This window comes from Eucalyptus grandis, chromosome 6 (genome assembly GCF_016545825.1).
Source record: "Eucalyptus grandis isolate ANBG69807.140 chromosome 6, ASM1654582v1, whole genome shotgun sequence".
In the NCBI taxonomy this organism is placed as follows: Eukaryota; Viridiplantae; Streptophyta; class Magnoliopsida; order Myrtales; family Myrtaceae; genus Eucalyptus; species Eucalyptus grandis.
In genome coordinates, this window is record NC_052617.1 from 53253605 (window position 1) to 53281517 (window position 27913).

The window sequence follows — 27913 nt, forward strand, 5'->3', positions numbered from 1 at the left end:
AACTACGGTCAATTCAGTGATGCTTAGTCAAATATCCGGAAATTCTACAAAACTTTTGAATGTATGTAAAGTTATACTGCAGACTTGTGCTCCACTCTTTGATTCTGGCGGCCAACCATCTGTCCAGTCCTCAAAACTCAAGACAAGTGAAAAGCACTTTTCTAGGACCGTCGAGTATTCAAGGATCATCAGCAGAATTATATGAACACAATCCGCTCATAAAATAGATAGATAGCTTGGACCTTCATCTTTTTTTTTTTTTCTTTTTTTTGGTGGTTGGTTTTTTTTTTTTTTTTTTGGGGGAGGGGATGGGGATCACCAGGCTACTTTGGGGATCACACTAAGTTTATTAGGTCGGGTTGTTCCACAAGCTACAAGACTAATATGGTCGAAAATCGGGCAAACATTCTCCCAAATTCAATCAGATTATAAGGCTATCGTGATTATTTAAAGATGCTCCACAGTTACTCAAATCAATATAAGTCTGACATTCCATGCTTGTCAACGACATAGCTTAACCTCCCAAGAAGAACGCATTCACAGTCCTCTTTGTCCTAATAAGGCATTAGGCTCCAATAACCTATGAAGAACAATAGGGAGAAAAAAGGCACAAGCAAAGAATTAATGACCGCTATACTTTAAGCCACCCGAGGGACAATCAGCAGAAATGTGAGGAAACCGCTTCCTAGAACGGGCATGAGTCCAGCTGAAATCGAGAACATCATGGATTAGCTTAAAGTACTTCGTTTAGATATACGAAAAGTTACTGATTGGCTGTACTCTTAAAACCATTCGCCCTGTTTTTCTTTTTAGATGTAACGGTAAGAAAGTCTTATAAACGTAAGTCCTGTATAGTATACTGCCCATATACGAAGTACTCTCAAACAGAAATTTGGATTCCAAGCCCCGTCGTTTGAACTTTATGAGTTCCCCTCTGTACCCTAGTGCTGTAAATTATTTTGCAATGATTTCTCTAGACTTTGTTCCAATTTAAAATTATCCACTAAGAAAGAATACATAACTTGATAAACTTCATCTCTCTCTCATCTTAGCTTGCTATCGATCAATTCAGAGGGGAGTGAAACACGACTCAAGTCAAACGGTCCATCAAAATGGTAACAACACCTTGTCCGTATAAAAAGTAGGACTCCTGAAGCATTGTGCATAATCTTCATATACATGTTCCATGGACATGCGCACTTCAGATTCATATCTTAGATTCTATAATTATTTCTACACTAAGGTGCAACAGAGTATACTATATCAAAACCAACAAAATATTCCTCTGGCTCATGGGTACTCTTCAACTAAATACAGTTCAACATTAGTTGAAAATCACTAGAAACTACAAAGCTAGAGTTCCCAATGGAAAGGATATATGACAAATGATGACGTGTGTGCAATGGTAACACAAGATAGAAAGGGAAATCTAACCACAATCATCCTTAAATAAAAGTGTATTGTGCAAGGCCCAGGGCGAAAGTTGTACTTAAAATGGCCAAAGAGAACCGTGTGGCTTTGCACCCCTTGCCCACTTGATGAGTCCGCGAGGTTTTCTCAATTCCTTTGAGAAACTCTAACCTTCTTTACTGGTTCAAATTTCCACTGATGCATTAGAGTTTCTAAGAACCTCCATGACGGGAATAGAGTACAGAACGGTATAGAGCGGACACATGGAGGAAGCAAATGAGGACTATAATCAGATCGTCCAAGTAGCCAATAATGGGATTTATCGCTGAGGCAAACCACAGGATGGCATGTTAGTTTCCAAGACATTCTAAACCGTATGAAGAAAGCTCAAATAGCCTGAAGCAAAATACCTTCTGGAATGAAGTCTACGGGGCTGAGTACGTAGATTGCACTTATAACCATCTGCAAAAGTAAAACAAGATATGATTTCATCTGCAGGTATAGCAGACAAGCAAAGGGAATAATCGTGTCAACATAATTAAGGCATGCCCAAACTTGGAGACACAGTTGTATAAAGCATAATCTATGTAGGCATAAAATTCAACCATCTAAGGACTGGACTCTTTCCTGATGACCCCTGAACCGCCCATTTTTGTCATGTTACCCCCAACCCCACCCCCCCAATTTTTTTCTTCCTTTTCTTCTTTCCTTTCCCTCTTTCTTTCTCACAATAAGCTTTAATTCAATGTAAGTGCAAGCCAATTTGCTCCTGAGCTTCCAACCAAGGTTTGAACATAAGAAGTATTTATTGACACAATAGATACAATCTTTTGACAAAATCAGTAAAAATATTACATAATGACATTTTGCAAAGGAGCCATCACTTTCGTCTCAAAGTTCTGTAAAATATTACTGAAAGTTTGGACTTTTAATCAGACAAAGCAAGGTTGCCCCACGGATGCATAACCGATACATCCCTTAAAAACCAAAAGCAAAAATTCTTCTGACTTCAAGAAGTACACCATGGACTAGTTTGGAGTGATGGGAAGCAATCTTTAGTCATGAGTCTTCAGCCTCTTCTTGCTGCTTCCTTACATGTACAGCAGAATTGGGCCATGACTAATTGCCTATTTCTAGGCAGTTCACTTTTATCTTGGGTTGCTGAAAGGATGGTCACTCATGGTGCTAGATCTAACAGCTCTAAAAACAGGCACTTGATTTTTAAATGTGCTTCAGCTTTTGCTTTTCAGGTTAAAAAAGCATGAGAATCATGAGTACTAATACTGTATATTCTAAATGTCTCATCATACTTCAAGCACCAAGCACAAAATCATGAGTACTAACACTGTATATTCTAAATGTCTCATCATACTTCAAGCACCAAGCACAAACCATTAACTCAAACACAGACCTCTTCATATGGTTTTCACTCTAATTGAAGAGTTTGATCTGAAATACCAGAAAAGGCTCAGTTGCCCCGTCACAGGCTCAAAACAGATTTTCAATCAGTTTAAATACTACACCAACAAGTCCTGTCATATTTGATTGTGTACGTACAGAACCTATAGAATTCACTCCTAGAATTTGCAAACAGAGAGAGACATTTCAAAAAAACACACAAGAGTAACAGCAAGCAAGGAATGCCAGCTTTCCAGATTAGAAACTCCAAAAAAAATTTCAAGCATGTATGGACTATGGTTATGTGAAGAAAACTGCAGGACATTAGAAATATTGCAAATGAAATTGGATTTTTCACTTACTGAAATATAGACGCGTGCCCTGATAATGAAAGGAAGAGATCTATCAGGATCCATCAGTTCTCGTGCCAGCCTTCTCAAGAAGAAAGGAAGGTCTTGCATCCTCTGTGGGTAAACAAAAAGAACATACTCCAATGTAAAATTGATGTCTTTTACTATAAAGACTGAATGTAAGTCAATCATATGAAAGGCCCGGGTTCAATTACGAAAGTCTGCAAGCAATGAACAATCAAGACCACAAACAGGCAACATAATTTTTATTGTGGACATCATAATAATAAAAAATAGATTATGTTAAACATAAAAATGGAAAGAAAAAGTAAATGACTGAAAGGTTATATAAATACACCAACCACTCTCGAGTTTCTTTAGCCTATCAGAATATATCGATAATAAAAATTTATAACCCAAAACAAAAGATTACAAGGATGATGCACCAGAAAGCGCCTAAAGCAAAGCAGCATTCATTTGCTAACACATGTTCATGATCATGCACCCAAGTATCTGCGCTTTTCTAACATCCAATTCAGTAAATGTCATTTGGTTTCTTTCTTCATCTGAGTCCTGCTCACGGCACACGGAAGTATGCAATTCTAAGGGATTAACAACGATTATAGTTTTCACGAGGTAAAAAATATGGCATTCAAAAAATGACAAGGCCTTGTAGATACTAAGACCGGAAATTGTATATGGAACAGTAATGAGAACATGAGATAAGTTGGTCCATACCGTCCTTATAATGATTGGTCCTTTGACAGAACACATAAGATCATACCATACAGATAGCTGATAAAAAGATAACCTTGCCAAATTTAGGTCTAGAGAAGCACCAGTGATAAAAACTGTGAGGAGTAATAATATGAATATAGGGCAGAAACAAACACGCATCCCGATCAACCCTTCATTCCTTCATTTCAACATTAAACTCGAACCATACATCAGAAGAGGAAAGTGAAATCAATCCTCCTCCAGATTCACTGACATCATTACAAAGGAAATGAGATGCCGCAGGCATGTAGGCATCCGACATTCCATAATTTTCTGCACAAGAGGCCGCTTCAGCAAGTCACGTAGACGAACATTGTCTAGTTTCTCTCCTGCTAACGAACTCCCAAGTTTCATTCATCGTACAGAACCTGACCTCCTGACCTCAAACTTCCTAATAGGGTGCAAACACTCCCTAATTGTTACACCAAAAGGGAGCCATTCTAACACCTAGAAATGGAGCGACCAATCGAATGCAGATGCAGTACTGGAAAGGCACGTAGACGGATGCAATTACCTGGATCAGACCATCGCTCCTTCCGCCAAAAGTACGATTATACGTCTCGACCTTGCGCAGAATCTCGGAAACACTGGAGTCCTGACGCAGCTGCAACGAAGCCTCGGTGGGAATCAACAGGGTGATGTTGCGGCGACACAGGGGGCACTTGCAGGGCTGGAGCGCCGAGCCGTGATCCCACACGAGCATGATGCAATCTCCTGATACCGCCGAAAAAGCAACGAGCCACACGTCATCCCAGCGAAAATTGTTACCCTAACCCCACATTCACGAGCATAAAAAGCCCCAATCCATGGCCAAAAAGAAGAGGCCAGCACGATCACAGAGTCGATCAGCAGAAGCTGGACTCGGCATCCAAGAACGGGATTCGCGATCTAAACCTCCGGGGGAGCATCGCGACAGGACGAGCTATCGGACCCGCGAGAAACGAGGGTTAAAGAAGAGGGAGAAGAGGAGAGGGGGAGGGAAGAGGGCGAACCGCAGAACCAGTGGGAGCAATTGGCCTGACAAGGGACGGTGAAAACGCCATGGCAGATGGAGCACAAGTCGTTCTCCGGAGGTCCCTCCATTTCACGTCATGAGCCCTCTCGCCGCCGCCGCCGCCGCCGCCGCCGCTCTCCGATCAATCGGATCGCGTCGCCTTCTCTCCGATTCCGACGTCGGCCCTGCGATCGCGACCGGTCGAACACTGTGAGTGAGTGAGTGAGTGAGCGAATGAAGGAAGGAAGGAAGGAAGGAGCGAAGATGAATGTCGATCGAATCCTCAAAAACAGTCGAAAGTCGTGGGGGGGTCACGTTGGCTGAAACCCTTTCCCAATTATGGCAAACGGGGGAACACGCCGCGCTCGCCCAGCGGCCACTGGCGGATGACTCGTCGAAAATTGGCTTCGGCAAAATATAACAAATGGTCCACAAACTTCCTTCAATATGGCCCGTGAATTTTTCATAAGTGCTCAAATTAGTCTCTAAATTATACAAAACATTCAGTATTGTTTCTGAAAAATGATACTAAATATGATCATAAAGTTCGAAAGTTGAATCAAATATATACCAAAGTGCCAAAGATTATGAATCATTTATGTCATTATCTCATTTACTTTTTAAGTGATTCCAAAAATAAAATAAAAAAGTTGTGACAAGGCACGTCAACTTCAAGCTTTCATGTTCAGCGATCATGCTTGAGTTGAATATTTTATAACAAATGTTCAATGGAATGCCAATACGATGCTCGAACAAGTTAGCAATGTCATTAATTCCTCGGCCTCTTGCACGTTGAAAGGAGAAATCGTTGGAAAGATATAGACTAAATCACGCAACGCGCAAAATGATATCTAGTCTTTAACCTCTTACAAGCACCTAGCTCTATTTAGGTAAATGAAGCATTTAACATATGGGTGGCATCACTGGCCAATGAGACAATTGGAATCACCACATGATATGAATTCGAAGCAATTTTGAGTTCGAGTTTCGAAAGACTAATATAAACGGTTTGTTGAAAAGAATCAATTAACAAAAAATCATGTACGCTAAAATATAAATATACAACCTTAAAATTAGAAAAATAAATCCCCTAACCTGAAAAGGGAAAAGCATTTTTCTAAAAAAGATAATTTTCTGAAATGCATTTTCCTTCGTCATGTAATATCCTCTAAAAAAAATAAACCAAAATTGTTGTTTTCTTTTTTTCATTTGTTTCTGTGGCTTTTTATTCGCACTCAGTAATTACCTCTAACTTATTTGTTATCTCCAATCATTTAGTCTAAAACTGGAGAAACACGTAAAAAAATATCTCCAAATCTTAGATAAGATTGCTTATTTGGAATTTTTTTTTATTGTCATACAGTTAAGGTATTCTACTTTATTAAGTGAGAGACATAATGTATAATTAGATTTTCTTTGTAATTGTAATTATTAATTACCATTTTTTTTTACCGCAGAGGTATACGCAACTTCATAACAGGAACATGCCTCACTAAATATAAACTAGAACTAACGTGTGCTACGCACGCCACGTGTTTGGTACTTGAATTTGAGCAGTATTTCTTAGTGAGTAATTTTTTTTCAATCTAAAAAATAGTGGGTACTTTTTTATTATATATATATATTTTTTTTTTTACAATTTTATAATTTTAGCCTTTGTAAGCTTTTATTTAAAGAGAAAAATAAATTAAGGTGCATCACAAAAAAGAGATATTTCGTTTTAAAAACGGAAATGCGAGGGTACTAGGGAAAGTGAACAACAGTAGGGGTGAGCATGGTCCCGGCTTGGCCCTGGTCCTGCCACCCCTAACCCTGGTGACCAACCCGTACAAGATGTTGGTCCTCCATTTTTAGGATCGAGACCGACCCTATTAAGCCTCGGGACCAAGGACCGGATCGACCCAATGGGTTCGGTCCGATTCCAGGTCAACCCTGACCGATCGATAATTTTTTTCGTTTTGTTTTTTATACTCCCTAAAAAACAAACTTACAAATTCAAATTACACATCCATTCACAGTGCGGCATTGTGCAACTAAACTATAAATACCAATATATATTCAGCAAATTTAAGATAACACAATAATATAAATTTCGTATTTACTAACCACTCATCGAGATATGGGACAAGATAGGATCCACAATGCAGCAAGCGGGATGTTGCTATTTTTGATTTTGGCAAATTGAAGAACAAAGAAGACAGAACGAAAGAGAACATACTTTGAGGAAGGAAGCCATGAGGAGATTTACAGCGTAAACTTCGCACCGCTTTGGACGTCATGAGTCCATGACTATGAGGAGTCCTTGGTCCTCACAGTGAAGAACGTACTCTAGATCGTGGAGGAGGAGGCTGTGAAGACCTTTATGTCGTAAACTTCACGCCTTTTGGAATTAAATGTCGTCTATCCATGACTTTGAGCCTGAGGAGTCAATGGCTTTAGCATCATTTTACTTAGGTTTTTTTTTTTTTTTTAACAGATATTTTACTTAGGTTTGAATATATAAAAGAATTATAAATAATATAATATAATATAATATAATATAATATACAGTGATTGGTCCCGGGGTTGGACCAACCCAAAACTCTCGTGACCGGGACACAACCGCAAGATGTTGGCCCCGACTTCGTGACCAAGATCAACCCAAATGGCCCCTTGTGAACCTGGACCAAGACCGACAGGGTTGGGCCAGTCCAGGGTCGATCCAGGGTCAACCCTAGACCACTGCTCACCCCTAAACAACAGCACGAACCTCACTTTCAACAAATCAGATGATAATGCAAAATGCTTCACTTTCAGCTTGATGACTTCGAGGTACATCATCAAATACAGATTAGGATAAGTCTCTTGTACCGGCTGAACGAGGCCTCGTTGACCAGACATGGCATCGGCCTAGGATCGCCATTTTCCTTCGGGGCCCGAACGTTGGACATGTTCGGAGGTGTGAATTCTTAGTGGGTTCTTGGGAGGCAATGCATTTTGGGCTTTTTCCCCAACGGAATGGCCTGTTTCAACTACAACATTCGGGTCAGTTGTTCTAGAAAGCCCATCGCATGCGGCGGATCCATGTGTTCCGCACACATCCTAGAACCTCAGCAACGTCTCTCCCCTTTCTGCCATCCAATCGGGCCCTTCATTCAATTTTCAATGCGCAAATTCAACCGACCCGAGCGCGTTATATTCGTTAAACTTGTCAAACTCTCTCGATGCCAACGACCCGAGACAAGTTTCGGAGAGAAAATCCGCACCTCGTACCTAATCACTATCCTGGATTCTTTCATGAATTCTTCCAATCAAGAAACGATTCTCTCTCGTCTGCTTCTAATCCAGAACAGAAGGTCGATGTCATTTTGACATTTCAACACCGTCATCCTCCAAAAGAAATGAAAAAGCAAAAACGAAAAGGAGAAGGGAAACGATGGAGCCGTACTTTACTATTTTTGAAGGAGGGGGACGAACCCCCTTGGTAACTGCCGCGACCGTCGCTGTCCGAAGAGTCAATTTGCAAGAGGGCAGGCCTCACTCACGGATCCCTGACCGCACACCATCCTTTCCTGATCCGTTGCCGATCCCATCCCATTACGCGTCCCCCCTAATTAATCCGATCCATTCCAAGAACGAACGAAAGCGACGTCCCCACGGAGAGGGAGAGAGAGAGAGAGAGAGAGATGAAGAACATCGCTTCCCCCAAATGCCAACTTTGAAAACGACCAAAATCATCGTTCGCTGTCCCAATTGACGCAACGGTGCGGCCCCGCCGGCGGCCGTCATTTCACTGCCCACAATATTTGCTCCGGTTTGGGGTTTTCTTTCCCCCCCTTTGAAAAACCCTTTCGTTGAAAGATATACTAATTTTAATTATCCGCGTGATTATCCGATTTCCTACTCCAATCATTTTGTCTTCTTGCATTATAAATTGCTGATTCCGACGCTACGAGATACTTCTTAATTAGGCGAAGGCGATGTCTCACCATTGAACCTGGGAATCTCTGCCATGATTAATCTTCACGGTCCTTTCCTAGTTCTCAAAGTTGTCCTAACTGTTCGGGCCCTTAAATTATACTTGTAGCTTAGGGGTTAGTGCAGCTCTTATATCATGATAGTTGGTGGAGAAAATGATTAGATGACGGCAACTTTAATTAGAAAGGAATCTGCTGTTAACAAAGCATGCATCCCCAGCTAATAAAGACCCTTATAGCTTTAGCCCCACAAGGCCGAATACCGTCTTCATCCTCCTTGCAAAGGTGCTTATCAATATGGCGTGCTCCAGTTGCGGACCAGAATTTTGGGTCCGAGGCGCACTCCACGACTCGCCCGAGTGGAAATCAATCCTTATCTCAATGTTGGGTTGGTGAAGAACAATGGACTTTAGTGCCTCTCCGATCATTAGGAGTGGTCTGCTGCAGCATCACATCACATGCCCATACACCTCAACCCTCTTGAAGACAAAATCATCAGATTGATCAGGACAAGCCGGCGTGCATGTCCCCCCCGGCCTGCATTCGCTTATATAATTTTATAATTCTTGGTTAGTGGTAGTAGCAGTAGATCAGATTCCAGCAAATGGGATCCCAAGTTTTTCGAACCGAGGTTCCCCTTTTGTCAAAACAACACCACCTTTTTCACCACCCGAAGATTCCTAAGCCTTTGAAGGGAAACAAACATTGTACGGCACGCAGAGATGAGACACAAGCCAAAACGAAGAGACCCATAAAATTTACACCATTTATACAAAGAGAGTATCATGAACAAGAACAGAGTCTATTCACAGCCAACAAAACATTACCATCCCTTTACATAAATGATGACACAAAACCTCAAATGCTCCCCCAATTCAGCAGGAAGGTATGTGCATTCCAATACCAAGAACCACCAAATCCCCAAAACTAGAACCTTACAACGTATGAAATAAATAAGGAAATTTGGAAGGAAAAAAAAAATCCCCAGACACGAAATATAGGAAATTAAATTATGATTTCAGACAAAGTGAATGACCATGGAAGGACTGGTTTAGGAAGAAAGGGACCCCCAACCCCCCTTCTTTTGCCACTGCAGTTGTAGATGATGATTGAGCATGGGATTCATTTTCAATCTGCAGTTCAGTCAGAATAGGCTTTTGTCTTGGACCTGTAGAGGAGCTTCTTCTTCTTGGAGGATTGGTTATCAATGGTGAGAACAATCTTGCCGGGCTCTCCGCCTTTGAAGGTCTCACTGATTATTGTTTCGTCAGCAGGGGCGACCTTCCTTGTCTTCTGCACAATAACAGTGTAGGCGCCTTCTGTGCTCGGCACGAACTCAGCTCCATATACGACGTCCCAACCGACGACCCGAGTTTCCCATACAAGAAGGCATTTCTGCACAATTAAGAAAAATCCATGGTCAATCGGATGAAGCATGCAAAATAATTCCATGGAAATGCGGACAAATCTTAGGGATACCTCAGTGACTGGGAACTCGACAGTGTGCTTGGAGTACGGCTTGATAGTGATGTCGGTAGCAGCATCGGCAGTGGTGAACTCATGCTCGCCCTCCCTACTCAGCCCACCGTACTGCACCGGGACTTGTTCAGGGGCTATGTATCTGTTCAATTACAGATTGAAGAAACAGATTACACACACAACGAAACAAAAGAACGGAAATTGAGTTGCAAATAGCAACTGTCACGAGCCAATACACATTCACACGCAACATGTTTTGCCAGTATGACGCCACCAAGAAATCAAAAACAAGAACTCTAATCGATCTCCCACGTGGATGACACGCATATAATCCTCGACTTCAAGTTAAGCACCGTCCTTAATATCACGTTACAGGAAAGACATGCTCTTTAGATACTACAGACTCGCCCTCAAACAGTCACAGGGAATATGAGATAGAACAATCGAGGCATCAGATAATCAAGCAAATTTGTCACAGGGAATTATCAAAGATCTCTTTGGAGGCTAGCCCCCAAAAAGACAAAAAAAAAAAAAAATCAAAGAATTGATCCGGCAATAATTTATGGCTAAAGGGAAACGAACACAAGAATAGAGTAGCTACAACAATAACTAGGGGGGGGACAGCAAGTATTATTGATGAAGCAGGAAGCAAAATTGGCAACGCAAAGAATCCAAGGGAGTAATTAATACTCACTTGAAAAGAATCTCAGCAGTTCTAGAAACCACAAACTTGCTCTTGGTTCGCTGAGTCAGGAAGGGACTGATCATCCTGTTGAAGACCAAATACCACCATGGAACATTTATGAACACCTGCAGAAAAGACCAACGCCCAACAATAAGAACTCCACTTCCCAATCCGAAAAAGGCAAGACTTTTTGTCCTTCCCCTTCAAAGAAAGACGGAACAAGAATTCCAACAATAGCAGGGATGAATGTTTCGGGTACCTGCTTGGCCACGAACTCAGGGTAATTGTCCTGAAGCAGCTGGAGGGCCTGGCTGGTGGCCTGCCTCAGCTCTCTTTTGGCAGGTCCAGGTGAATTCTTGAGATCGTTCACTTGGACTATAGTGCAAACACCTGTGGGGCTGAAGTCGAACTTCCTGATGCTCTTCTCCAGGAACTGAATCCTCCACTTCAAGAACTTCTTGCGCTTCTCTTCATCAGCGAAAGCGCTCTGGTACAGATCCTTCTTCTGGAACTCCCCGTACACGTTGTAGCAGACAGGGTGGCCCTCGGTGTCGAACCCGTGCGTGAACACGACCTTGTCGAGCTCGGATCCGAGCTCTTCCTCGAGGATGGCCTCGATCCCGAACTCCTTCCTCCAGCGGACTGTGTTCTTGATCATCGCGAAGGCGTCCTTCACCTTGAAGTCCCTGGCCCTCAGGAACTTGAGCAGGATGACGTCGCTCTTTTCGTCCGCCAGGAGGGGAATTCCCCAGATGGACACTTCCTCCGGCGGAGGTGGCGGGGTAGAATCGGCTTCCTCCTTGGGCGGCCCGGCTGCCTCCGTAGCGGGCTCCGCTTCTTTGACAGGCTCGGGCTCGGCCACAGGAGCCGAAGCAGCAACTTCCACGATCGTCTCCTTGTCGACCTCGACGGTCTTGGCTCCGTCCTCATCGACCTCCGCCCTCAGTTTTTCCACCACCTCGACGACCACCGCCATCTCTTCCGTCGGAGTCGCAGCAGGAGCAGCCTCTTCCACCTTCTCCTCAACCGCAGGCGGGGGCGGCGCGTCGGCCTCGGCCTTCGGAGGCTCTTCAGCAGCAGCAGCCGGCTCCGGCTTCGGCTCCGGCTCCGGCTCCGCCGGCTTCTCCTCAGCCTTGGCCTCCTCGGCCTCCTTCTTCTCCTCCTCGACCTCCTTCTTCTCCTCTTCCTTGGCCGCCGGCGCGGGGGGCGGCGGCGGAGGAGCGGTGAGCTCGTGCTTGTTGAGAGCCTCCTGGATCAGCTGCTTGAGCTCGTCGAGGGCCTTCTTCTGCGGCTCGGGGAGCTCCGCGTACACGTTGCTCTCCTTATAGGTCACGGGCTCGACGACCTTCTCGGCGACCTTCTCCTCCTCGGCCGCCTTGGGCTTCTCCTCCCCTTCCTCCGCGGCCGGGGCGGACTCCTCCTCGGGGGCCGCCGCGGCGGGCTTCTCGGGGGCCTCCTCTGGCTCGGGCGCGGGTGGCAGCTCCTTCTCGGCGGCGGCGGCGGCGGCGGCGGCGGCGGCTTTCTCCGCAGGAGCCACGTCGGGCACGACCACGACCTCCTCGGCAGCGGCGGCGGGCTTCTGGGTCTCTTCCGCCATGGACGAAGGAATTAGAAGATACAGAGAAGACACACAGAGAGAGAGGAATAAGAAGAAGAAGAAGAAGAAGAAGAAGAGGGTTTGGGTTTGGGGTACGTGTGATGGAGAAAGGGGAGGTTTTTGAGGAGGGAGAGAGAGAGCTTGAGGGGTGGAGGTGTGGAGTTGTTGGTCTGTTTGTAATGTAGGAGAAGTAGAGAGAGAGAGAGAGAGACAGGAGGAAGGGGGAGGAACAGACTGTCAGAGTGAGATTGCCAGCTCGTACACCACTTTCGTTACCACGGGCCCCACTCCCCGCACGTCTCTTTTAAAATTTTAAAAAAAGGAAAAAAAAAAGAAAAAACCGCTATCCCGCAGCGAATCCTCCACCCCCTCCTCCTCTTCTTCTTCTTCTTCTTCTTCCTCCTCCTTTTTCTTCTTATTATTCTTCTTCCTTTGCTTCCTTTTTCTCCGAAAGCATAATTAGGATCGTGCAGGCCGGTTCTTTCCCCACCCCGCATTTTTCACCTTTGTGTAGGGAATAGCGTGTCGTCCGTCTCTTTCCACATTGCTTAACCTTATTCATTGCACTCGAAAAGAAAGTAAAATATATATATAAATAAATAAATAAAAATAATTTCTTCACCCCATATTTAAAAACCCTGTAATAATTTCGAGAGATTAACGTAATTCTATACCCCGTGATCTGCAAATCATCCAAGTTTCGAGTTGGCAAATAACCGAATTGTCTAAGCCTCCCAATTCGAACTCGAGTTATCTAGCCTTGCTCTAAATTTGGCAAATAATGATCGGCTATTATGTGTATTTTTTAATGATTGGATGTAATTTCCTACAATTTCTCAAAAATATATGTCTCGATTCTTTTTCTTTCGAGTTTTAAAAGAGAGGTCATTAGCAAAGTCAAAAGCAGCCGATAAGTCTACAAAAGACAACTCGAACGTGTGTCGAAGATGGATATCGTCTTGCTTAAAAGCACAACTTGGATGCAAATAATTAGAGTATAAAACGTCATGTGGTATTCTAGATAGTTGCTATTGCCATCCCCATCAGCAAAAGCAATCTTTATAAAATCTATTGGGTAATTGAGCTGATTATATTCCTTCACAAACAAGTTTAGAATTTAATTAGACATTGTTACAGAGAGAGTTAACATCTACAAAACCTTTCTGTGGGGTAGGGAGGAGCGATGGTATCAAGCTTGGGATAAACTTTGAAGTACAAGTTAGTTCACTCAACCACATGCCATTAGCTCAAATCACAAGTTCCCTAAACCGAGGTGCTCCTAACCAATTTTAAAAAGGTACCTTCCCCCTATTAGGTGCCTAAATTGAATGCATTGATAGTTCCGCGATAATGAGAATGCTAAAAGCACAATGATTTCTTGATTTTATAATACTAAACTAAAGGCTCGTTGAGAGTTTAAATACGAATTACTTTTTTAGATGCTCGGTGCTTTATTACATCATTGCACAAACCAAACTTAATATAATCATAGCCTCACCCTATTCACTAAGGAGATGAATACCAATTAAGTTTTTTAATAGCCCATTGATCAAAGTTCAATCACTTACGGTCTATGTCACAATATCAAACATGCATGCATTTGAGTAACATCCATTCACAGTATAATCTTTCTCATCGATTTCGAATGGACAATTTTAGTAATTTGTTAAGCATATAAGATGTACAATGTGTCGTTTAATTTAGGCAAGGTAGCTAGTGTAGCCGATGCGACTCAATCTAGTTACACTTATCAAATGGATTGATCTAGCATTAAGCGATTTGAATGCGAGCTTGACTTTTTCATTTATCATGTTTGAGCATATATGAACCCTATTGAAATAAATTTAAAAACCACAAATTTCTTGTTTTGTTCGAGTCGTATTTTCTCGAGATGTAAAAAACTACTACCCTCAATCAACTGGCCATAACTTAAAGAATTTGACATGCCAAATCAACAAATTTCAAAAGAGAGGAGTGTCCGAGTAAGCTTTTATTTTTTACTTTCTCACTAGATCAAAAATGTCACGTTGCCCTTGGCTTTTTAAAGTTTCTTGAAATCTTAAATGTTTGAAGCTCTGCAATACACAAGCATCGACATTTATATTCCTCCATATTTCTTACAATTTCAGATAATATGTTTTTAATAAATGGTTACTCATCATTTAAATTTGAATCTAAGCAAGCGAACCCCGCCTCGTACAACCGCACAAGGGAAAAAGAATGATGCGGGTGTGTAGGGCTGGAATGAAACTTCAGGTAATTTCACGTGCTGTTACCCGCTTGTCGCCTTGACTCGTGGGCACGGCCCCCTTGTTGAGCAAAGCTCCTCGTGTCCGCAAAACGCCAACTTTAAGATAAAAATGGGGTGAGAAAGCGAGAGAAATGCAGACATTCTGTTCACCTCATTTCCCTCAAAAAAGTAAATAAATAAACCTCTTTCTCAAGAACGACACGACTTCTTCATAGCAGCCCCCGGATTCCGTTCATATCCAACCGAGAGAAAGCAATCATTTCCACACCTTTCACCTAAAATCTTTATTTTTCTTTTTTCCCTTCTTTTTTTTATGCGTCTTCGTTCAAATTAAGAATGTCTCCTGAACACCCTGTTGCCCGATCATCTTCGTGCGCGAATGAATTGGAAAAAAACCCTCTTCCCATATTAAAAATAATTCCCTTTGAGAAACCAGAAAATAAAATAAAATTGAAGTATAGGAAGAAAATGGATTTCACGACCGCCTTGACATTATCGAGGAGAGCTTTGAAATGCTTAAAAAATCAAAAAATAAAAAACCAAGGGAGTGGGCAGGGAGGGCCGGCCAGCAACAGATAACTGTCAGGGTCGGGAGGCGGCGGGGCCCGCCCCGCCCCGGTCGTGGGGCCCGCGAAACTCGGCGGCTTTCTCGCCCCGCAAAGCAACCCAAAGCTGTTGGCTCGTTTGTCCTCGCTGTCCCTTTCTCTTCGCCCCTTTCAAAAAAAAATCGAAATTCTTTTATTAGGAAAAAAATCCGATCTCGATTTATTTATTTTTATTTTCCGCCGTATTTTTTTAAAATTTTTAATTATGGTTGGTATCTTATTCGTTTCTTGGGTCCGCCGCTAACGATCCGATAATAAATCGGGAACGGCCTCTGCTAAATCTTTTCCCGTAATCTTTCGGCGTAGCAAATAGAAGTTTTTCTTGAATAAAAGGAAAAGAATTCGATAAAGGCCTCGTCGGGGAATTTTTGCGGTCAAAACTTTGGACGATCCAATAGTGCGCCAGCGAGTGATGTCGTCTTAGGTAAGGATCACAACCTTTGTGGATCCTTATCTTGTAGAAGGTAGCTTGTGAGAAGTTACTTTCCCAAAGTCATATAAGGATCTCGAATTGACATCTTTCTAATTCGAGAAGAGAGGTAAAATATCATCCACGATATGCGCCGCTTGACTTAAGGGACTAAGGATCGGCCAAATCGTGTTGGGCCCACTTGTCTATTCCCCGGGGCGGCAAGTTTAAACCATGGCGTATGCAAAGGCATGAATGAATTTGAGCTCTTAGATGTTTAGAGCGTCGGAGTATTGACACGTGCTTGGTGGTAACTAGCTCATTAGAGTAATTTATTCAAGTTGGAGTCCAAATTGCGCGGGGTAAGTAACTAGGATGACCTAAGGGTCAAGTGCATCTTCAATCCTCACGGATAGGCATATTTCGCTTGTAAAAATTCTATACCAAACCCGGATGCATGTCTCAAATATGAAAATTCTGAGCTCCATGGTTGTTATGGCCAAATGTATACTATTCCTACCTAGTCAACACGTATAAAAACAATCCTTGAAAACTTAACCGACCATGAATTAATATTGAATTGTTAAAACTTTCCCCTTCTAGAAACCGTACAAAATCGAGCAAAGTAAATAATTGAGATGACTTGAGGACCAAGTATATATTCGATCCTTGTGAGCAGGCATTATTTTGCTTGTAAGGTACCGTATCAAATCCGGATGCACATCTTGAATATGAAAATCCTGAGTTCCATGGTTGTTAAGATCAAATGTATACTATTCCTGTTTAGTCAGCACGTATACAAACAATCCTTGAAAACTTTACCGACCATGGATTAAGATTAGAATCCTTAAAACCTCCCCACTTCTAGAAACCACCCAAAAAAATAGATAAAAAAAAAATAAAAGAAGAAAAGAAGAAGAAGGCGGAAGGCTATTGTGGATCGAATTTATCTCTTGGGATTATTAAATAAAAGGGGGGAGGTTGATTGGAGGATTGACATTGACTACAACTCGGGTCGCCATTCGATCGAGATGAGGATTGCAATTGCGGGCGGGTGTTGAGGAAGAGCACCTTTTCGAGTGCAGCGACGGGCCAGACAATTTCTGTCTTCTTTTCTTTCCCCCTTCCTTTTATTCGATTTTACATCATTTTTCCTTTTTTGCTGGAAAGGGGAAAGCACCTTTCGTTAATGCCATTGTCATTGATGCGCAACAGGAAACAGCTTTCATTATGCACTTCATGGTACGTGGGCCTCTCGAGTTAGCCGTTTGATGAATCCTTTGATCGACGACGCATCGGAAAGGATGGAAAATATAACGTGCAATGGAAAAAATCTAAGAGGCGGGGTGGATGTTGATTCTCAGAAGGTTTTTAGATATTTCCACCGAAGGCTACTAGAAGCCTAGCTTCTAAATTATTATTTTTTTCGAGGGTAATTATCTGGGTGGTCCATAATATTTTTCTTGATGTTCAGTATAGTCTTTGAGGGGTTTTTTTTTTTTTAATTCAATATAATCCTTAGACTTCTAAAAGATTTCTCAATCTAGTTAGTGTGTTGAGTATATCACCGCATCGATTGAAATACTTTAGGTAGACTTATACAGTTGTTGGGCCAAAATAATGATGTGAGCCAGCATGTGTTTTCCTAATGCAACCAAAAACATTCATTTCTTCTTGGGTAGAGAGAGAGGGAGAGAGAGAGAGAGAGGATGTGGTAATCACGAGTAAACCATGTGAATATCGTCAAATCCAAAGTCAAGTTAACACAAGCTACAATAAAGTCAGCAAACGATGTTAAAATTTTCGGTGGAAAGACTACATTAGTTCAACTTTTGAATGTTTAAATACTATATTTAACAGGAAAAAAAAAAGCAAGTCGCCATTATCAAGGATCATCCAATCCATCATACAAAAAGACCAAAGTTAAGCCCCAGTTTGGCACAATCAATCAGCAAGCTTGGGAGTTTTTAAGTTGGGGACCAGAGAGACCATCCATTCGAATCTCACTAATCACGTGCCAACTACTCTAAAGTAGGGTTACTCGCACATGCCTAAGCTCTGATTTCTTTTATTCATGGGACTCGCCAGATGTTTCAAAATTTTTAAATAGTTGAGTCTCCACACTTGAATTTGTCAATTACAAAGATAAAAGACACCAAGTTGCCATGTAAAAACACCATCGCCGTAGCCGCGTGGTCACCACAATAGCAACACGTCAGCATAGAAACGGAAGGGTGGTGCCTCGTGCATGTACTCAACGTATCAAAATAAAAAAGACTGGAAGGTGACTAGCCGTTCCTTGCCGAACCTCGTGAATGTCATCATGTCGGAATCTTCTTCACGAGGTCAAACAAAAAAAAACATGAAGGAGAAGGGGAATTCGCACGTTTTTCACCGAACGCGAACCGTGAAAAATGGCGAAGGGGGGGTGGGGGGAAGTGAAACACGCAATCAATCCCCCAGAGATCGCAAAAAATTATTGCGTCGTTATTGGGGCCTACGAGGCTGGTGCTAAGGTTTTGGAAGAGAAGCCGCCAACAAATTTTCTAAAACGCACGCAAACAGTCTGTGTCATGATTGACGATTGGACTACCACGCCCACCTATGCCCTACCACGTGCCCCCCTTCCCCAACGGCAGTTTTGTTCAAACGTCATCCGCTGCATTAAAATCCCATTTCTTTTGCCTGCCGGCACCGGTTGAACTGTCAAAGATAGATTATAAATTAATATATTAATTTATACATCATCGATTGAATTATTATATAAATTAGTTATATTAAATAAATTATTTATAAATGAATGTAGAAGAGGAAAATTCAATATAATAGGAATGTTAAGTGGATTTATAACTTATTTGGACTAAATCCATATTTACTATTCTCGCTCTCACTTCCATTTAAATGCGAATTTTTTTTAAATTGAGCCAAATATGGATATGTTTTAATAATATGAATTGGGTTAGGTATGATTCGAATCGAATATCGGTAACTAAATTCGTATTACACATTAATGAGTTAAGATAAGTAAAATTGATTTATTTGGATTGGACTGTTTCAACCCAACAACAATTCAACGGGCCTACTTTGTTGTGATGGTATCTTTCTCAGGTAAATGCATTTATATCTCGAGGACGGTAACCCAGGGCAGCATGTCTTTCTTTTCTTGTCCCCCTTGTTAAGGTACAATGCCACCTTCGTACTCGCCTCGAATGCTTGTTCTGAATGCTTGTTCTGTGTTTTGTTCGGCATGCATTGAATGTGACTGACAAATGCGCAGATTGGCTCGTGGCCGGGATTCCAGCTCCTAGATTTTCTCCCACATGCGCAAACAAACGAATCGGTCGAGGCATTCCGGACTGTTATAATTAAATTGGCTCTTCTTTACTTAAATCGTAGAGCAGAAACATGTTTAACGGAGGAACTTAGAATGGATCGACAATTAGACCAAAAAACAAAAAAGAACGGACCCACAGTCTCGGGCATGGCGACGGCAACGGCAATCGATGTGGTGGCTAACATAATGGACCGTAATGCCGCCCGTTTTGATCAATTGGGAAAGTGGTTTTAGGTGCACTTTTGTGTCGTCGTTCTATGCCAATCGGAGCACATAACCCTCCCGATGAGGGATTTTTTTTAAAAATAGCTAGGTCGTCAGTCATTCGGGTCGGACTTTTCCCTTGCCATATTACGCTGCTTTGTCCAATAGAATGTACGCAGATTGAAATCTCGAGGCCGTCTATGTGCGGCTTCCAATCAGGCACAGTTAGTTATGTCGACCCATCAATTTGATCGCCATTTTGACCCCAAATGGCTTTCCTATTCCCACTATTACCGTGATAGTCTCTCGGTTTCACGCTTGTTTTGAATGGTCAGTCGAAGTTTTTAGATTCTTACTTCAAGTAGAGCCTTGGAAGAATGCCAAAATTTTACAAATTGAACAAGAAAAGCGGACAGTAGCTCAAAAAAATCACTCATTCTCATATGTTGCGATAGAGATGCAATATCAGTATATAGATATGGAGTAGTATATAGAGCCTAATACACCAGTTCCAAAAAAATGCTCGACCCTTGCAACGTGGCGCGGGACTTTGTCCGTGCCCAAAGGCTTTTGGACCACTCATGTACTAGAACTAGAAATCTAGTGGGACAGAGCTCCTGGCTAAGGACAGACATGAAGAAGTGCACGTTTTTTTAATATCATCATGCTGTAACTCTCAAATAAATGCTATCTATGCATATATATGGTCGAGGAGCACGGCCATAGAATCTCGGTTAATAGGAGGTCTATATCCTGCAAGCTGGAGAAGTGCACTAAATTTCATAAGCAAATGCAATCAAGTCTCTAAGCCGTTCGTTTGATTCTATTGAGTCCTAAACCTTATTTCCAATTAAATTTAAATGGAAAGGACCATTTTACTTTCTCGTCAAAATTAAAAACATTACACATATTTCGAAATATTAAAGAAAAAGATATGAATATGTGAGTTTACGTATCAATATTTGTTTTATTGCGAAAGTCTCAGGCGTTTAGGTTAAAAAAAAGAGGAGACAGATGCTACTAATATCCAACGAAGCAATTCACTAGAAAAAAATGAAAACGTCGTAATCGGGGAACGCTTCATCTCTCGAAGCTACTCCGTTTCAGCTATCGTGGCGAGCCTTAAGGGTTTATTACTCTTCTTAATGAAATGAAATGGATTTGTGGTCCTGGATTGGAGATGTTAAGAGATCACGTCGTTCTTAAGTCGCATCCTGACTTTTTCTTTATCTAGAAGGCACTTAAATTGAAAAAGTCCATCGAAGAAAAGAAGGGTGCGGGAGGGGATAGAAACTGTGGACCGAGCCGCTGGCTCTGAAATCTGTCATTAGCATCCTCGATTGTGACTTGTAACAGCTCTCTGCACATGATCAGAATTATAGGAAATATTACTCGATTACTTGTTTGAATGCCCAAAGGCTTTGAAAGAGTCATTGAAGATGTTGCGTGGTTAAGCTTTAGCCCCTAGGGTTCGTGATCTTTGTGATTATGTCATTGCTCGCGATGGGGATGGAGATGATAATATATCTAAAAACAAATCGGGAAAGAAGCGGGGGAACCGTGAGAAACTAGTAAAAAAAAGATTATTGGGATCGATTAGTGAATTACTATTCCTTTTTAGTCTTGAAAACATGCCTATTGTGTTAGGGAAAGTTAACGTGGCCGAAGATGCATAGAAACTAAATCTGTCAAATAGGTGGCCTCGTTAAAAAAATAGTCCAACTCAAATTGATTCGTTTCCATACAATACAAATATAGTGATCTTTACCCAATATGATCCATATTCATACCGTATCCAACTAACCCATTTTGTTAAAACACTTCCTTAGTTAAAACCAATATAGGAAAATTTACACCCAAATTGATGTGTGAGCGCGAAATTAAAGTGAGGGCAAGAGAGAGTGAAGAGAAAGTCATCAATGTGGGTGAAGTTTCGGTAAGTTGTGAATCAATTTAATATACATATTATTTTGAGTTTTAACATTCTAGATCTATTTATAATCCATTTACTTAATTCATATAATAACTTTGCCCATCAAATATAGATTAAAAATTTGATGTATAAACGATTTTAAAAAGTCTAGTTGAAATTTACCTTTATATATAAAATGAAGGAGTGAAAACCGAGACAGGTTCCGAATGGTTAACATAATCCCAAATCTAAAGCCGGCCAATAGGATTGTCCCATTATTTTGTCAAAGTTGCAACATCCTTTCTAACAGACGTTTGTTTTTGCAGCGAAAGGGAAAAAAAAAAAATAAAAAAACAGAGAGAGAGTGGAGTCGAACCAATGACTCTAAATATACTATTTATAAACCAAATGAAAAATTAGGGAGCCATGCCAAATCATACAAACGACGTGCGGCAAATATGGACTTTGCACGTTATTTGGAAGTTCCTCGTTGGAGTATACTCAACAATTGCTTCGAAAATGCCCGTTGTAATTAACAAGAGGATTCCAATTCTATTTCTAATCCAACCCTAAAAGCTGGCAACCCAGCCGTGGGTGAGGAGAGACAAGAAATAAATCCTTGTCCATATGCTCTCTCGAAACCTTCCTCGTAAAAACAAAAAAAAAACCCTGCTGGCCACGTGCCCCTCCCTGTAGCTCAATCCGGCAACGATTCAGGGTCGAAATCGGAGTGGGCCGGACACGTGGCGCGATTAATCATGGAGATCAACAGACGTTGGAAAAGTCGAAATTTTGATAGATGAGGGAACGAAAGAGGCCAAGCACCAGCTTTCGAAAGAGGGGAGGGGAGGGGAGGGGGAGGGGAGGGGGGGCCGGCGCTCGTTAATGGAGGACTCGACAACGACCTTTAATAGCGATTCTCGCTTCGGATCATCGCCCGTCGGTGATTCCTCCTCCCCGTCGTACCCGCAAGTCACGGCAATCTGGTCTTTTCGAACGTTGGTTTTCTTTGGGCCCTTTGTCGCGTTGCGCGCTCCGTTTCGTCGCGAGTTTGCTTTTTGTTCGGATTACATGATTCGGTTCGACTTCCCCTTTTGCTTTTTCCTTTTGTGTTTTTAGGCCCATGTTCATGGGACGGTGGAAGACGGCTGTCAACGGCGGCGACAGCGAACCCAATCCCTTTTTCCCCCACGAATGAGAATGCCTCGTGAAAATTATGTCTCGGCCTTTGATAATTTCCTAAACAAATCTCGCGGCTTTTAAGTATGATCTTCATTTTATCTCAAAAGAACCCTTAACTTTCATTCGTGATCACAAATATGTCCTTTTGTCTAAATATCAACACCGGTTTCTTAAAGATTATAAATATCATGAGGTTGTTTATTTTTCATATCGAGATAAGGGTCTCGATAAAAACACGAATTTTGATCATACATTTTTAACTAGTTTTCAAACTAAATGTGATTTTTGCACAGGTGAGCATATTCGGGACTAAAATGAATTGGGAAATTTTTTTTGGACAAGAACAAAATTGGAATTTGACCTAAAGTTACAGAATTTTTTTGGGGAATTAGGCCAAAATGAAAATGGCTTGTAAAGATTTTTTTCGTGACATTACTTTTGGTAAGTTGCATCCGGGTCCATGCTATAAGCTTTTTGGTCTCTATGGGGAAACTGACCCTGTGGGGTCCCAAATAAAAGGGGGTTTTGCTCCCCCCCACCCTCAGAAAAAGACGATAATTTTCTATCAAAAAAAGAAGAAGAAATTGTGGGGCCCCACATGGACAAATGGGCCAATGGAGAGCAATGAGGAGGAATCTCTACCTAATTGGTACAAATTAATTAGTTTGACAACAATCCACTTTAAGAATAAAACAGTGGCGGAGGAGGAGGGGAGAGAGAATTTGAATTGATGATTGTCTCTCGGTTTGTGCAGTAGAGCTTGGCTTGATTGAGAAGCAACCTAAGCGAGAACAGCAGTAGCTGCTTTGCTGGAGCTCTTTCGCAATGATTAAGGAAGGGGGAGAAACAACCGATAATCCGGGATTCGGTTTCCCCGCTACACAGCTGTCCCCAACGAATTCTTAGCCAAAGTCGCGAGATTCCGTTCGAAATTTTAATTGCTCTTTCCTCTTGCCTCTTTTGTCCGTATGAATGTCCATTTGCTTCCGTTTCATCACCCCGTATGCATTTAATATATATATATATCTGACGCATTTCTTCCTGATATATCTAAACGAGAAGGGAAAACAAGAAGAAGAGGAGGAAAGCATCGCATCACAGGGTTTGGCTGGGGTCGAGACTTTCCTCGCTAGGGTTGGAATGTTCGATTTGAAGGCACCTATCACGGTGGCCTTGTTAAGCGCGGGTGGAGAGAGATCCTATGACTGAGGATGTGGCTAAAGTCCATGCCAATCCTTCTTAGACCGATTGGAGTGTGTGATTTCTTGGACCACTCGACAAATCACGTGATTGAGTTCTTTTCTTCATTAAAATCTTGCAGAGATTTTCATTTCTACCTTTCCACTGCATACAAATGTCAATGCCCTGATTCACGTATTAAATTTTGGCAGGAAACAAAGGTTGCTTTTGATGACCACATAGTAATTTCATCGATGATACTTACACATGATTGAGCCACGTAATGCAATCACACGCGTGATATCATGCTTGCTTATTTTTATTTACGGGTGTGGCGGGAATAAATATGCACCTCGACCTATATGTCGTTTCCTATGCATGTATATAATACGTATGCATAAAAATATGCCAATCCTTCTCATGTGTGATTTCAAAAATCAAGTGTCGGACCATTCGACAAACTACATGATTGTGGTTCCTTTCTTAACTAAAATCCCAAGGAGATTTTTGTGTCTACGCTTTTCACCGCATACAAATGTCAACGCCCTGATTCATGTATTAAATTTTGACAGGAAACAAAGGTTACCTTTGAAGGTCATGTAGTGATTTCATCAATGATGCTTACACATAGTTGAGCCACGTAATGCAATCATGCGTCTAGTCACACGTGATATCATGCCCAATTTACACTTGTGGCTGGAATAAATATGCACCTCAACCTAAATGTTATTATCCGTACATGTATATAATACGTATATATATCTCTGTAAATATCTGCGTACATATGTATTTTCTTGGATGGAGAGAGACAGGAGAGGTATGAGAGCTCTAGCAAGGATTTTGGAGCCCGGTCTGATTTGGGCTTCCGTTCTCATGTGTATGGATAGTCGAACTGGGCTTCACCTGATTTCGTTTTGTATGGGCTTTTGAAGTTACCTTTGTACGGTTTTAGAATTACTCCGAATCAGATCAAGACCATATTGAAGAAAACTATTCCCGACATCAATTGTAAATTAAGCTCGCAGAAAATGATTGATATGCAAAACTTTAACCTAAGATGATCACTTGATCGCTTAACAAATTGAAGGAATGAAAATATGTTCAAACGTAACTCATTGTCATTTTTCATTCATCAATTAAATATTTCATGCGATGCTAATATTTATTTTCCACAAAATAAATGAAATTTGAAAAAACAAAACTTTTTTTATTATAAAAAATATAAAATGAGAATCATAAATCATGCCCACTAAGACATCAATGTTCTAGATAAGCCCTTTTTAGTATCGCCAGTATAGAGTAGGTTATCCTCATTCACTGATTCTGTTGAATTTCACTTTTATTGTGGTTTTGTTGAATTTCATTTTTATTGAAATTAGTAGAGACAATGTAATGCGATGCTTCAAAATTTAAATTTGGTTGAGTTGATCCGTTAAAACTAGCCGAGAAACCCAATGGGAAATTCATTGGGCTATGAAGAATTTGGTTGAGTTGATCCGTTAAAACTAGAAAACCCAATGGAAAATTCACTGGGCCATAAAAAGAGGTGAAGAGAGGAAAAAGGGGGAAAATAACAATGCAAACCCGAAACCTGACCTGACCCGAATTGTTGTTTCGGGTCGGTTCAGTTGGGTCGGAACAAACACACTGCATTGTGATTCAGGTCTGGTAACGTGAAAACCCGACCCCGACCCGACAGCCCTATCGCCACATGCTTTTTGTTCACTGAAAGTCTTAAACTATTACCACCATAATACTGAATAACTCAAAATTTTATCGCACTGTTACAAATTTGAATACAAGACTATATAAAATAGCATTTTTTATCATACTTGTACAAACAAATCTGGTGCTTTGATAATACAAAAAGATTGGAAATTAATGTCACTGTGACATAATCGAGGATTTTTGGTGGTATTAATGAAATCAATTAAAGAGAAGCTTGTCGTGAAGCACGTAGAACAACAGATAGAAAATCTACCATATCATATATATTTCATTTATGTGGTAGCACACTGAGTAGCAAAGCACTTCCATAGAGGCAGCACATTCAACCTAAGAATCCTAGGCGTCAAGACTCAACAATGGTAAGCATAAGAGCACTTGGTCCCTATTACAAAGCAGAACTATATAAAGGCGTATATACACAGATGAACCAGAAGCAAGCTAAGCACTCTTACACTGTACCACACATTGAAATCTTCTCGAGCTCGGCTTGCATCAGCACGGCGTCGAGATGCGCTGCGCCAGATACACCAGATGCCAAGTGAGGGCCATCAGTGTCGCGATGTTGAGGAGCGACGAATGTGAGTTCAGCTTCCTCAGCCTCTCGTTCAATCTCGTGACCCGGGCTCTGAGGGCGTCTCCTTCCCTGTCCTCCTGTACCAGCGCTGCGGTCTCACCTGGCGTAGGCCTTGGCTCGGTCACGCGGGTCGTCTCAGTGGGCTCTCTCCCTCTGCCCTCTTCCTTCTCCAGCTTCATCTTCTCGAACATTATCTGCAATGAATCACGAGGAACAGCATAGTGAATGACAAGTCAGGTGCGCCAAGCCATTTAGTAAGAATCCCTTATGCATAGGTCGGATTACATCTATGCGATTGCTCATCCACCTAAAAGACCTCACTAACCGGCCTCGAGCAGAATCGAACGGACTGCGATGTTCCTATAAAGACTCAATTTCCACTGATGGCGAAATCGACACATGATCCCTGAGAAAATGAATTGGCGAAAACACATGAACTCGTCGTACCTTAGTGGCACGAGGCTCCAAGTAGAGCATATTGGCCAGGACCAAAGGAAGCGAGGCCAGCAGGTTCAAGCCCTGCAGCATCTCCGGCTTGTTCGCGAACAGGTGCCGCCCCTGGCCCAGCAAATGCCCCAGCAGGCTCAGGGCGATGCTGGTAAACATGGCCCTGAAGTACACCGGGTACACCTTGCTCTGCACCATCCCGAACTGCTGCCTCGGCATCGCCCCCGCGAGCACGTAGCTCGACACGAACGTGACCCACACGCACGTCCCGTACGCCGTCGCGAACCCCAGCAGGTGCACCAGCCCCGCCAGCGTCCTCCCGTCGAATCGCGAGGCCACGTGCCTCCTCACCGCCTCCTTGAGCCTGTGCAGCCTCGAGCCGACGTCCCTTGCTGCCTCCTTTGCTTCCTCGGCCTTCTCCTTGGCCCGCTCCTTCGCTGCCCCGGCCGCCTCCGACACGTTCCTCTGGACGTCCTCGACCATGGTCTTCCCTTCCTCCTTGGCGTGCTGCATGGCACCCCGCGTGCTCTCGAACGTCTCCCTCGTCTTCTCCCCAGCCTCGTGCGCCGCCTCCCTCGTCTTCTCCCCGGCCTCATGCGCCTTCCGCGCCACCGCCTCCCCAGCCCTCCGCAGCTTCTCCTCCGCCGCATCCTTCGCCTGCCTCGCGTCTTCCTCGACCTCGTAGACCTTCTCGGTTACCTCCTCCTTGGCCTTCCCCAGCCGCTCGCGATCCTGTGCCTACACTTGCCAAATGCATCGCATATCAGCTCCTTCGCGCCGATGTACCTGTAGCCGCCATCGTCTTCCTTCCGCTCCGGTGCAACCGACGAGGCGGCCTCCTTCACCTTGTCCTTGGAGCGTTCGAGGACGTCCTTGGCGCCTCGGTAGAGGTCGCCCTCGAGGTTGGAGACGGAGGCGGGCTTGATGGGGATGTGTTCGTGCTCCGGCGAGATGGAGACCTTGGTATTGGGCTGGCCGTCCTGGTCGTACTCGACGACGACGACTCGGTGGCCCTCCTTCAAGATCACGTCTTCGTCCTTTCGGTGGCTGCCCTGCTTCTCCGGCGCCGGAGACCAGACTCCGGCCGCCGCGAGCGACGTCACGACGAGGCAAATGGCCACCGCGTTCATCATCCTCACGGATCTCTCTCTTCTCTCCCTCTCTTCTCTAGGGAAGTTCAACTGAGTGGGAGCGAAGAAATGGGAGGTTGGATTTGTAGCGAAGTCGCGGCAAGGAAGGGAAGGAAAAGGGGGTCGCCGGTGGTAACCGACACGCGTGGAAGGAGGCTCCACGTGGATCTGAACGTGTGCATCTTAATGCCACGTGTGTGTCTGGATAGGGATAGATGTGGAAGTCCGAAAAGTTCCTCGGCGCGCCAAAACCCATGGAGGAAATACGCCGCTTCTTACTTGTGGCACCACGCACTTCTGACACCAAGGATC

At 42.8% G+C, this 27913-nt stretch overlaps 2 protein-coding genes and 1 non-coding gene across 3 annotated transcripts; all 3 read right to left on the reverse strand.

Annotated features, from left to right (window-relative positions):
* Positions 1 to 1126: 1126 nt before the first annotated feature.
* On the reverse strand, positions 1127 to 5318 carry LOC104450762 (E3 ubiquitin-protein ligase RNF170). Its single transcript, XM_010065450.3, has 5 exons — positions 4928 to 5318; positions 4450 to 4649; positions 3171 to 3272; positions 1821 to 1872; positions 1127 to 1735 (listed from the first exon to the last, which is right to left on the reverse strand). The coding sequence occupies exons 1-5, from the start codon at positions 5016 to 5018 to the stop codon at positions 1623 to 1625; spliced, it is 558 nt and encodes a 185-aa protein (XP_010063752.2). The 5' UTR covers positions 5019 to 5318; the 3' UTR covers positions 1127 to 1622.
* A 4304-nt stretch (positions 5319 to 9622) lies between these two features.
* On the reverse strand, positions 9623 to 12818 carry LOC104450763 (patellin-3). Its single transcript, XM_010065452.3, has 4 exons — positions 11309 to 12818; positions 11059 to 11174; positions 10365 to 10506; positions 9623 to 10280 (listed from the first exon to the last, which is right to left on the reverse strand). Exons 1-4 carry the CDS (start codon positions 12644 to 12646, stop codon positions 10026 to 10028), a joined length of 1851 nt encoding a protein of 616 aa, XP_010063754.2. The 5' UTR covers positions 12647 to 12818; the 3' UTR covers positions 9623 to 10025.
* Positions 12819 to 25691: 12873 nt separating this feature from the next.
* LOC104450764 lies at positions 25692 to 27652 on the reverse strand. The gene is made up of 2 exons (XR_005551711.1): positions 26472 to 27652; positions 25692 to 26218 (listed from the first exon to the last, which is right to left on the reverse strand). It is a non-coding gene; the product is annotated as an uncharacterized LOC104450764 (transcript).
* Positions 27653 to 27913: the final 261 nt, after the last annotated feature.